Below are 13,236 nucleotides of genomic sequence, written 5' to 3'. Positions count from 1 at the left end.
ACACAGGTAATGCCAGAACCCTAAGCAGGTGTCCATAGCCAAGCCCAGCAAGGTCAACTTCATCAAAATGGAGGGATCAGCTGTACTGAAAAACGTACACAGGTCAATAAACCACAAACACAATATGATTTTTACTTTGGTAATATAATATCCAACCGATGTAGTAGCAGTATAATATTGCTGTGCCCAGGTCAAAAACCAGATGGAGATTTGTTCAGAATGCAGTTGTGAGCTGAACAAACACACATTTACCAGAGACTTGCTTGGTTATCAAGGTCATTAGTATCACCACCCTGATGTAGTGACTGCCCAGGAGCAGTTTCACACACATTTGGAATAACTCCAGAAATTAATGTTGGAATAAAAATATGCGTGTTCAGCCAAAACTGTGGCCCTTTGTGGCCCTGGATTTAATTTCTGACACTGCCTTCTTGGAATGTTCTCTGTCAGTATTCAACAGTTGCCTAAAAGGAACCGAGCCCGGGGATAGGCCAGCAGTGAAGATGAGCGCACAAAGCAGTTCACTGTCCCTATCCAGGTTACCTGGCAACAACAGCCTGTCACATAGGATACAGTCCAACAGGGTTCAGAGCCTGAGACGCCCAACCCTGAGAAGGTTAGAGGAGGATGTGATGGTCCCCAGTGTGGGTAGATAAGTGTTTACATGAGTTGGTGAAGGACCAGTGGAATAAATTAATAGAATGAATGCATCAAAAAATATTAATTGGTTAACAAAGTAATCCGCAGAACGGGAAGATGGATGATTAAAGAGGGAAAGGGTGGACAGGTCTTCCTGGGATTGGAAGAAAAGGCTTGACATTTGGATTAATAGAAAGTGGCTTAATTTATTAACTCATGAAATGAATCATTCAACCAGGTACTGTAACTCAGCTGAGAACCAATTCCCTTTTTATTTATGACCTGGCCAAAAACAATTCCAAGATGACAAGACAACACAGAGAAAAAATATATCTATATGGTATAAACATTATACACGGGAATTACACAATAATCTAGATCCCTCACCAGTGCTTAGTTTCAGTTTTAGATATAGGATTAGAGGATAGGGAACATGGATTTCTGGTTTTCCCCTCAAGGACTGATAAACACATTTGTGTGTAGGTGTGTTTGTGCAGAGATGGGCTGTATTTATGTTACACCAATTTGAAAAATATCTCAACAACATCAAAGTAGTTTTTTAATTGTATTTTTTGGCATTTTGATCATCACCCAGAATATTGTTGCAGAATACCTCAAAATACATCAAATAATCCTGAATTTTATTTCGATACATTAGTCTCTAATGTATTTTGTAATTTAATTTTGAAACCATTTTCATCATGTAATCCCCCCCCCCCCAACAGTCCGAATAGGGAATTACTACAGCACTCATCATCTCTGGAGTCAGTGTCCCGCCAGGCTGGATCCAGGCTGGATGGTTGAAATCCAATTCAGAATAACTGCAAGGTTGATGCCTCCTGAGTGAAACAGTGAAGAAGACTAATGAATGCTTCAAGCTGCGCTATTAGACATTGCACAAGGTTTTTCTGTCTTGCTGTGATAATTCCATGCATTGTAATATTTGAATCTGCCTGACTATTCTACCATTTATTCCATACTTCCAGGTCCCTGTGATGCTTACTACAAGCCAATTTTTGTCAGAGGCCAGTTCAATGGTGTGTGATCCTCTGAAGCGAGCAGGTGAAGCAACAGATTTCTGAAGACAATATCAAAAGAAGAAAGAAAAAAGAGAGACATTGCATTGGGAGTAAGACGCGCAACCGAAGCAAAGGACAGGATTAAAGCTCTTTTGGCATCTCAGAATGCAGTCCTCCCTCAACCTAACTCAGTCACTTGTTGGTTTCTTGTTGGTTTCTGTGAGTCTAAATGTGTGTAGAAATGGATTACCTACTGTATTATTCTGTAAACATCTCAGAACACACCGTTAACCTTAAACCTACAGTCATCTTCTGGAAACTGTTAAAGCCAATGGATGTTTAGCTATGGAGTGATCTTTCTCTACCAGGAATTACATCTCTTTGGAGTGATCTCTCTCTACCAGAATCTAAATCTCTATGTAGAGATCTCTCTCTACCAGGATCTACATCTCTATGTAGTGATCCCTCTCTACCAGGATCTACATCTCTATGAAGAGATCTCTCTCTACCATGATCTAAATCTCTATGTAGTGATCCCTCTCTACCAGGATCTACATCTCTATGTAGTGATCTCTCTCTATCCGGGTCTAGATCTCTTTCCAGTACCACCCAGGACGCTGTTTTGGCTCTTCAATCCATTTGCAGAGAGTACAACCTCTGGGACTGCATGTTCTCCTCGTAGACCCACAAGCCTTCTGGATCCTCTTTCAATTAGGGTGCATACTTCAATGGATTGGTTCCGTCTAGAACCCTATGAGGCATCACTGAAGACACATGGCTGATGCCTTTCGTTTCACTTGTAGCGAAAAGGAATAAGTCAAGTTCAACTGAACAGGACCTTAGGGCATCTCTGACACCATGCCTTACAGTGACGAGGAGTACCCCAGCCAGAGTCTGGCCCAGTCAGTGGTTCTGTTCTGCTGTAAGGGGATGATTGAGGGCATCATGGTTATACTGTTCCTGTGGCTGCTTCTGCAGGTTCTGTTCACCAAGCAGCTGGAAGGTATGGTCCGGATGAAAGGTATAAAAGAACATCTACATGGTGCCACACATCATCAAGTCTAAATGAAACATGACCAGCATGGTCAAATGTTGTCGGCAACGTAATTAAATAAATGCAACTTTATTTATTTACTTATATTTCATCCGGGAAGTTGATTGTGAACAATATACAGCAGTGAGCTGTGGAACAATTACAGTGGAAGGAGAGGGGATGAATTAGACAATTAGAAGCTGGAGATGATGTTGTTATTAGGGCCAGATTGGAAATTCTGCTGGTTGAGTTTAGCGCTCATATGGCCAGGATTAGAGGTTCCACGCCCATTCTGTTTATTTTATTCCTATGGTTTTAATATTTGCGTTGTTCTGCAGTTCACTTGCAGGTTCTGCTCTTGGTTGGTCTGGTGACGTTCTGTCTCTCTCTGATTCTGGGCTGCTTGGTATGCTGGAGGAGAACCAAGATCTGCCCTCTCAATGACCCAGCGACACCCCCGGCACCACCCCTCACCGGTCCCGGTGCTGCACCAGGGGTCCAGACCCAAAGCCCGACTCGGCCCAATCCTCCCCAAGCCGAGAGCACCTTGGCCAGGCAGCAGTATGATGAGCTAGATGGGTCAGTCCGTGATTTCCCCTCCACCTTCAGCACACCCACTCCGTCCGACTCCGACGACGATGCCTACCCCACCCTGCCTCTGTCCGCCTGTCACTTCTTCCGCAGGGCGTCGTCCTCTGTTCACAGGGAGCAGCACCCCAAGTCTTACTTCCCCCTCCGTCGCCTCTCCACCCCCTCCACCTCCTCGCCACTTTACAGGCAGATGACGCCACACCGTGGCAGGGCGCGCGCCTCCTTCCCCTCCCTCCCCCGCCTGGGGCTCCTGTCCAAAACTTGCCAGGTGCTGGAGCGCCGCCGCACAATAACGGGGGACCACCTCCACCACACCATTCCGCTCCACAACCTCCAGTATGGCTCCACCTGCAGAGCATCAGCCTGGCCGACCCCCACCCTCCACTTCTCCATGGCGTTCTCCCCGGAGAGGGGCTCCTTGACTGTTACGGTCCTAAGCCTCAGCGGAGCCTCCCGTGACCTGGGGGACGTGTCAGTGATGGGCAGCCTGGCCCCTCTGGGCCCCTGCCCCCTCCAGGCCTCCAGGCCCCGTGGCCCCAGCTCCAATCCTGTGACTAGTCCGGACCCCCATACCCTGGGTTTGACCCTTGAGGCTGGGTCTCTGGAAGAGCTCCAGAGATCTGTGCTCAGACTGTCTGTGCACACACAGGATCTGCCCAGCGTGAGGGGCTCTCCTCTGGGCAGTCTAGAGGTGCAGCTGTGGGGGGAAGACTGGAAGGCAGAGCATCCCATCCACTGCAATATGGAGCTCATTCCCTTCAATAGAAACATGAAAAAGGTAGTGGGGATTATGGAAATAGGATGATGACAATTCTTATGATGATGATGATGGTGGTGATAGTTATGATGAAAATGATGATGGTGGTGATAGTTATGATGATTATGATGATGGTGGTGATAGTTATGATGATGATGATGGTGATAGTTATAATGATAATGATGATAATGATGATGATGGTGATGGTAATTATATGATAATGCTGATGATAATAGGATGATAATAATGATGATACTGGCAGGTTTTGAAGTGACGTGGTTTGTTTGATGAGTAGATAGACTTTCACCTGGTTTGTGTGACAAGAAGAGATTGCAAGGGCTATGTTTTGACAAATACAAATGTTTTTGTTTACCAGTTGCATTAGGTTAATGCTCTGTATACGGTGTACAGTGGATGGAGGGTGGGAGATGTGACAGGTGTGCTTTAGAGAGGATGAATCACTCAAATGGGGGCACATATGTTGCTGTGTGCTGAGTCGGGGTCTTACCAGTTCTTTAATGACAGGTTGGCATCCGTTTGTTGTCATGTAACAATAACCCAGCACAGACCACTTTAAATGAGTGGTTCACAATTTTTCAGCTTTATGCTCCTGTGGGAGGTTCCTCACCCTGATGCAAGTTTTAATGCTGGGAGAAGCTTGGATCGATGGTGGAAGGTTTTAAACAGGCATTGTGATACAGTGAACTACGTCTTTAACTAGTAATGACATGATGTAGTATAGTATGTCTTAATGATTCCTCTAACAATGAAAACAACCTTTCAGACCATCTTTCAAACATGTGTTTGCTGCAGAAATGCCCCAACGACTGAATGCCATGCCAAAGATGCCATTTAGATTTTGGTTGGGCATCAGATTGCTATGTAGTTACTCATGTGATTACTCACAATACTTCTTAAGGAAAATTTTGTTGCTCTTTCTCTGTTAGTTTTAGCTGAATTCCTCACATCTCATTTTCTCATGTCCTTCTCAAACTACATAGGACCAGAATATTCAAGACCCCAGTCATCAGGCAACAGTTTTTCAATTTATTTATTTGGTGTTATTCGATAGGATTACATTTATATCTATATATAGAATGCATAGAATAGACAGGCCTCACTGAAGTCAATGATTAATTCTCTCTAGTAATGTTCTATGGATTTCACTGAGGAATCAAGGAAAGGCAAAATGGGAAAGAATCTGTCTGCATGATTGCAATGTAGTTGCTTGGAATGCAGCCCTTGTCTGACTGTTTCACATTTGACCACAGAGCCAGACAGACCAGGATGCTCGGACCAGTAGAGAACTGAGCTGTGGCCCACAGGTCCTGGGTCAGCTGTTAATCCTGCTCCAGTACCAGACCCTGGCACACCGCCTCAAAGCTACGGTCCTCAGGGCAGATAACTTGGCCACCCTCACACAGACTCAGGGAGCTCCAGGTACAATTATTCTGACTCTGTCTCTGATTGTTTCTGACTTGATCTCTGACTTGGTTTCTCACTTGGTTTCTGACTCTGTTTGTGACTAACTCAGTCTCTGACTGTTTCTGTCTCGGTCTCTGACTCTGTCTCTGACTTGGTCTCTGTATCCATCCTAACATAGTCCATCCTGATCCAGACATTATGTAAGCTAGCTGAGCTGTATGTGTTGCCCTACGCTCTGAGTTTTGCTTGTTGGGGCAGAGGTAAAAGTAAGCCCCCGTGTTTGCTTTTAATGTCTAAGGATTAACCAATGTCTTACAGGGTCTGAATTAATGCGTTGGGAGATCATCCCTGTTTCAAATGACATTGTGGCATAATCCTTGCCTCTCTCACAATCCTTCAGACAAGGTTTTAATCATCTCCAGCCCAGTACTAATCTAACCAAGGTGGTTATTGGTTGGTTGGTTGGTCAGATTTGGACTGGTAGTCTGTTGTTGCACTGCCTGAGCCTTCCAGTTCACTGTCGGTGAATACATGCAAGGGCCATAGTCCTTCAGATACAGCATAACTGTAGAATAGATGGAAACATACAGTACTTACGTTATTCCACACTTCCAGTGTGAAACGATTCTGTGCTAATTCCCTGAGGCATTTAGCAGAGGTAGCGTTATTTAGTACACACACAAACACAGACAATGTGGTAAGAAAAAGTGTCTGCAAGGAAAATAGTGTTGCTCTAGAAACCCATAAAAGAAACCCCTGTGTGCAGGCACTCACATTATTTACGAATGGATTGTTTTAAAAAAATGCTTTCAATTCCCTCAGTGACGATGACAGAGAATGAGCTGGCTTATCAGTTGTCCCATTGCATTCATATTTTGAATGGCTGGTATACACCCACTCAACTCTTTTGTTGCAGTACACTACAAAGCAGATTTTTTAAATCATTTTTGGAATGTTATTTCACTTAAACTGTAATTAATAGAAAATCACATTTAATAGAAATTTGGAAACATTGGGAAGTTAGTTTTACTACAACTCTGTTTCCAAAAGACAAAGACAACATCAGATGTTGAAACTGAGAAAGGTTATTGTTTTTGGAAGAATACATGCCCTTTTTTAATTTATTGACAGCAACACATTTCGAAAAAGTTGGGACAGGGGCATGTTTACCACTGTGTTTAATCACCTCTTCTTTTAACAATACTTTGTAAGCGTTTGGGAACTGAGGAGACCAATTGCTGTAGTTTTGAAAGTGAAATGTATTCCCATTCTATCCTGATACAGGATTTCAGCTGTTTCAACAGTTTGGGGTTTCCTTTGTTGTATTTTTCATTTAATAATGCGCCAATTGTTTTTAATGGGGGACAGGTCTGGGAAGAGAATGACAGGCAAAGTGGGTAATATAACACATAGAACGTGGGAAACGACTGTGCAAGACCAAACGATCTGGCAACTGCCAAAACAGAGAACAGGGGTTAAGTACACAGGGCTAATGGGGAACCGGGAACACCTGGTGAGGGGCGGGGACAACAGGTGACAACAGGACAACAGGTGAAACACAGGGCGTGACATTAGGACTCGGAGCCATGGGTTATTACGGAGCCATGGTCTTGTAATATGTGCAGAATGTGGTATGGCAGTGTCCTGCTGAAAAATATGTAATCTGGATGACAGCATATGTTGCTCCAAAATCATTATATATTGTTGAGTATTAATAGCACCTTCACAGAAGAGCAAGTCACCCATACCATGTGCACTAATGCACCCTCATACCATCACAGATGCTGACTTTTGAACTGTTCGCTGATAACAAGCCAGATGGTCCCTCTCCTCTTTAGCCCGGAGGACGCGGCATCCACAATTCCCAAAACGAATTTCAAATTATGATTCGTCAAACAACAGGACAGTTTTCTCTTTTGCCTCAGTCCATCTTAAATGAGCTTGGGCCCAGTGAAGGCGGCAGCGTTTCTGGATCTTGCTTATATCTGGTTTCTACTTGCATGGTATAGTTTTCACTTGCATTTGTGGATACAGCACTGTACTGTGTTAACAGACAATGGTTTTTGGAAGTGTTCCTGACCCCATTCAGTGACTTTGACTACAGAATTGAGTCTGTTTTTAATACACTGCCGTTTGAGGGCCATGAAGATCGTCCTTGACCCTTTTCAGGCGAGACCCTTGCATACAGAGATTTCTCTGGATTCTGTAAGTCTTTTAATTATATTATGTACCGTAGATTATGAGATCCCTAAACTATTTGCAATTTTACATTGAGAAACGTTATTCTTAAATTGTTGCACTATTTGCCCACACAGTCTTTCACAGAGTGGTAAACTCCTCCCCATCCTCACTTCTGACAAACCCATCCTAAATACCCAATCATGTTACTGACTTGTTGCCAATTTACCTAATTAGTTGTGTGATATTACACCAGGTTTAGTTTTTTAGCATTACACAACTTTTCCAGTCTTTTGTTGCCTCTGTCCCAACATGAAATGTGTTGCTGGCATCAAATAGAAAGTAGGCATATATTTTTAAAAAAACAATACAATTTCTCAGTTTCAACATTTGATACATTTACCCTCAGCTTCTTTAGTAAGGCTGTGGTCATCTTGGAGGTGTGTTTGGGGTCGTTATCATGTTGGAATACTACCCTGCGGCCCAGTCTCCTAAGGAAGGGGATCATGCTCTGCTTCAGTATGTCACAGTACATGCTGGCATTCATGGTTCCCTAAATGAACTGTAGCTCCCCAGTGCCGGCAGCACTCATGCAGCCCCAGACCATGACCCTCCCACCACCATGCCTGACTGTAGGCAAGACACTTATCTTTGTACTCCTCACCTGGTTGCTGCCACACAAGCTTGACACCATCTAAACCAAATAAGTATATCTTGGTCTCATCAGACCACAGGAATTCGATCCAGTAATCCATCTCCTTAGTCTGCTTATCTTCAGCAAACTGTTTGCAGGCTTTCTTGTGCATCATCTTTAGAAGAGGCTTCCTTCTGGGACGACAGCCATGCAGACCAATTTAATGCAGTGTGTGGCGTATGGTCTGAGCACTGACAGGCTGGCACCCCAACCCTTCAACCTCTGCAGCAATGCTGGCAGCACTCAGACAACCTCTGGATATGACGCTTAGCACGTGCACTCAACTTCTTTGGTCGACCATGGCGAGGCCTGTTCTGAATGGAACCTGTCCTGTTAAACCACTATATGGTCTTGGCCACTGTGATGCAGCTCAGTGTCAGGGACTTGGCAATCTTCTTGTAGCCTAGGCCATCTTTATGTAGAGCAACACTTATTTTTTTCAGATCCTCAGAGAGTTCTTTGCCATGAGGTGCCATGTTGAACTTCCAGTGACCAGTATGAGGGAGTGTGAGAGCGATAACACCAAATTTAACACAGCTGCTCCCCATTCACACCTGAGACCATGTAACACTAACGTCACATCACACCGGGGAGGGAAAATGGCAAATTGGGCCCCAATTTGGACATTTTCACTAAGGGGTGTACTCAATTGGTTGCCAGCGGTTTAGACATTATTGGCTGTGTGTTGAGTTATTTTGAGGGAACAGCAGATTTACACTGTTATACAAGCTGTACACTCACTACATTACATTGTAGCAAAGTGTCATTTCTTCAGTGTTCTCACTAAAGATATAATCAAATATTTGCACTTTTTATCTCACGATTGTGAGATACTGTATGTTTTGTTATGTTTTTTCGTGCTATTTTCTATTGAATGAAGAGTTTAAATGATTTGCACATCATTGCATTCTGTTTTTATAAAAATGTTACGTCCCAACTGTTTAGGAAACGGGGTTGTATTTTTCACATCGAATAATAATAAAAATTAGGAAATAACACATATGACATCATGTAGTAACCAAAAAGTGTTACACAAACTAAAATAATTTATATTTTAGATTATTCAAAGTAGCCACACTTTGACTAAATTACAGCTTTGCACTCTTGTCATTCTCTCAATATGAAATGTAGTTTGATCTGTTTAACCCTTGCTACATGATTCCATATACATTATTTCATAGTTTTGATGTCTCCACTATAATTCTACAATTTGGAAAATAGTCAAACTATAAAAACACCCTTGAATGAGTAGGTTTGTTTAGGGTTCTGAGTGGTACTGTGTATGAGCTAGTACATAGAGGACATTGTTTCATATTGTATCCATCTGTCTTCACAGAGTATCATGTGGTTGTCAACCTGCTCCATGAAGGGGTGGTCATTGATTCCAAGGAGAGAAAGCGTGTGGGCGGTGCCAGCAAAAAATGGAATGCCCCATTTATTTTTGACCTGCCTCCTGGTGATGTCGCTACAATGTCACTCATTTTGGAGTTCATTGTGATGCAGGTAGAGGGACCACATTTTGTATGCATTTTTTGCAACATTTATCACATCACATTAGATGAAAATACATTACAAAAGAATAACTTAAAATAAATGAAGTATTCCTTCCAAAATGTTCATTTTAGTTATTTAGCAGATGCTCTTGTCCAGAACCAATTACTGTCAGTGCATTGAACTAAAGAAACACAAAGCCATACCTAACACTTTTCATAAGGGCTCTTTGGCTGTCCCATTAGGAAAACAAATGTTTTGGTTCCAGGTAGAACTGTTGTTGGTTCTTGGTTGAACATTTTGGATTCAGGTAAAACTGTTCTCCAGGGACCCCAAAAATCTCAATAACCCTTATTAGAGTGTATATTAAAATGTTCAACCTTCTTTCAACCTCAAAGCCAGTGGTTCTTTTCAGTTGTACATGGTGTAGCTGAAGTTCTCACAGGTAAGGTTTGAGAAACAGTGCTTTAACTCTTCTCTATTCTGGCAGGAACAGGACTGCTCCAATAGCATGGTGCTGGGGAAAGTTCTGATTGGCTCAGAGACTCCAGAGGCAGGACGTTTTCATTGGAAGGATGTGTGCCAGGGTCAGGTGGAGAGGGCACGTTGGCACAACATCCTATCAGAACCACTGTAGCAGATCGACAGCCAAACATGTTATAAAAGGCAATCAGGCCATCCTGTAGGATGACAGATTCAAGTGATCGGACTGTTGAATGCAGACACTCTGTGAAAACAGAATCACTGTAGGAATTCCAGCCTGATGTCCAATGTAAGACAATAGCAACCAAAATACTTTACAACACTGGGATAGCAGGAAACCGGACCAGAGTGGGAATCCAGCCAAGCAGTGCAGTGTACTTTACAACACTGGGAAATCAGGAAACCAGACCTCTGTTGGGATCCAGTCAATCACTTCACAGCTGCAGTTCACTTCTTAAACCGTATAAAGGCCCATGGAAAATTACAAAGATCTAAAGGTCAGGAAGTGAACTGCAAAGAGTTGAAAATTAAACCTACAACTTTGGACAATACAGTTTAGACATAAACCAGTTGGCAGCCATTAAAGCCTTGGTTGGAATAACTTTTTGGATCAGTCTGGTTTTAGGATGCTGACATACATTGTATTATATAGTAATGTACCAACTTGGCTCTCAAAGGGAGCAAAAGCACGACTATTGTAGAATTTCCATAACAGACCTGAACATCTGACCTGAATATCTGAAATAAAAGTAATACATGTGGACAGCTCTAAATGTAATTAAAATGCAGCCTATCTCCATGGGGAATGTGGGGTGGATGATGTGGGTAGTTCTTAACATCTAATGACCACTTTCCTCAGCCATTTCATCACAACTAACTGTGCATCGAGCATGTCAAAATCACTGACACTCTACATGTACTGTGGGGAGAACAAGTATTTGATACACTGCTGATTTTGCAGGTTTTGTAGAAGTCTATAATTTTTTTATCATAGGAACTCTTCAACTGTGAGTGACAGAATCTAAAACAAAAATGCAGAAATCACATTGTATGATTTTTAAGTAATTAATTTGCATTTTATTGCATGACATAAGTATTTATGCATCAGAAAAGCAGAACTTAATATTTGGTACAGAAACCTTTGTTTGCAATTACAGAGATCACAAATTTCCTGTAGTTCTTGACCAGGTTTGCACACACTGCAGCAGGGATTTTGGCCCACTCCTCCATACAGACCTCCAGATCCTTCAGGTTTCGGGGCTGTCGCTGGGCAATATGGATTTCAGCTCCCTCCAAAGATTTTCTATTGGGTTCAGGTCTGGAGACTGGCTAGTCCACTCCAGGACCTTGAGATGCTTCTTACGGAGCCACTACTTAGTTGCCCTGGCTGTGTGTTTTGGGTCATTGTCATGCTGGAAGACCCAGCCACGACCCATCTTCAATGCTCTTCCTGAGGGAAGGAGGTTGTTGGCCAAGATCTTGCGATACATGGCCCCATCCATCTTCCCCTCAATACGGTGCAGTCGTCCTGTCCCCTTTGCAGAAAAGCATCCCCAAAGAATGATGTTTCCGCCTCCATGCTTCACGGTTGGTATGGTGTTCTTGGGGTTGTACTCATCCTTCTTCTTCCTCCAAACATGGCGAGTAGAGTTTAGACCAAAAAGCTCTATTTTTGTCTCATCAGACCACATGACCTTCTCCCATTCCTCCTCTGGATCATCCAGATGGTCATTGGCAAACTTAAGACGGGCCTGGACATGCGCTGGCTTGAGCAGGGGGACCTTGCGTGCGCTGCAGGATTTGAATTCATGACAGCGTAGTGTGTTACTAATGGTTTTTCTTTGAGACTGTAGTCCCAGCTCTCTTCAGGTCATTGACCAGGCCCAGCTGTGTAGTTCTGGGCTGATCCCTCACCTTCCTCATGATCATTGATGCCCCATGAGGTGAGATCCTGCATGATGTCCTTTTATCCCTGATGTCCTAACAAAGCTCTCTGGTCAAGGCTATTGTGGAGAGGTTGGAGTCTGTTTGATTGAATGTGTGGACAGGTGTCTTTTATACAGGTAACGAGTTCAAACAGGTGCAGTTAATACAGGTAAGGAGTGGAGAACAGGAGGGCTTCTTAAAGAAAAACTAACAGGTCTGTCAGAGCCGGAATTCTTACTGGTTGGTAGGTGATCAAATACATATGTCATGCAATAAAATGCAAATTAATTATTTAAAAATCATACAATGGGATTTTCTGGATTTAGACCTGCTAAAGGAATACCTGCAAAATCGGCAGTATATCAAATACTGCTCCCCACTGTACATGTTAATTAGGGTTTCAACAGTTTATGAGTATTTGTTAAGAGTTTGTTATTGTTATTCTTCAGTTTCCACCATGAAAAATAAAGTGCAAATTCCTGTAGTATAGTAAGGGTTAGGGTTGTGAAATGGTAAGGCATAGGATGGACAAACTTGGCAGAATTGTAAATAACACTTTATACCATACCAATTGTCCACATGGTGGCGCTGTTACAAGAGATATTCTAGGACCTCTCGAATAACATGTACTATATTATAAATACCCACGCCGCTCACCCCATGTAATGTATAGTTGTGAAGATTATCAGATCCGTTGCCACACAAGGAACAAAGTTGCCTCAAAATCCCTTTAGGTCCGCCATAATGGAATTTCTGCCATGTTGTAAACCTACATACATTGAAAACCTATTGCATTCTAATTTTGTTGTTTATTTATGATGTTTTAGGTGTGCAGCCTAAGGAGTAGAGAATATGCTAATTATGTTGCTACAGTGGGCACAATGTTGAAACTCGGAAATGTTGCTTTCAGCTTTAATTATTATTATTACTATCAAACATGACTGACTCTTTGGCATATCAAAAAGTCAAACCATACAAGCATTGTAAGTATTTGTGACAG

At 42.8% G+C, this 13,236-nt stretch overlaps 1 protein-coding gene across 1 annotated transcript; it reads left to right on the top strand.

Moving 5' to 3' along the window:
- Nucleotides 1–1,432: 1,432 nt before the first annotated feature.
- LOC117593342 lies at nucleotides 1,433–11,279 on the top strand. Its single transcript, XM_034288189.1, has 5 exons — nucleotides 1,433–2,679; nucleotides 3,030–4,060; nucleotides 5,311–5,479; nucleotides 9,673–9,839; nucleotides 10,318–11,279. Exons 1-5 carry the CDS (start codon nucleotides 2,517–2,519, stop codon nucleotides 10,462–10,464), a joined length of 1,677 nt encoding a protein of 558 aa, XP_034144080.1. The 5' UTR covers nucleotides 1,433–2,516; the 3' UTR covers nucleotides 10,465–11,279.
- The last annotated feature ends 1,957 nt before the right edge of the window (nucleotides 11,280–13,236 follow it).

The sequence above is a fragment of the Esox lucius genome, chromosome 19 (genome assembly GCF_011004845.1).
Source record: "Esox lucius isolate fEsoLuc1 chromosome 19, fEsoLuc1.pri, whole genome shotgun sequence".
NCBI lineage: Eukaryota > Metazoa > Chordata > Actinopteri > Esociformes > Esocidae > Esox > Esox lucius.
This window is presented reverse-complemented; position numbering and strand designations above follow the sequence as displayed.

Bases quoted from the DNA above. Each gene is read 5' to 3' on its own strand.
- LOC117593342 (XM_034288189.1), top strand. From the start codon at position 2,517: ATGCCTTACAGTGACGAGGAGTACCCCAGCCAGAGTCTGGCCCAGTCA. The intron at 4,061-5,310 runs GTAGTGGGGATT...ATTTGACCACAG, and splicing joins TCAATAGAAACATGAAAAAG to AGCCAGACAGACCAGGATGC. The intron at 9,840-10,317 runs GTAGAGGGACCA...CTATTCTGGCAG, and splicing joins TGGAGTTCATTGTGATGCAG to GAACAGGACTGCTCCAATAG.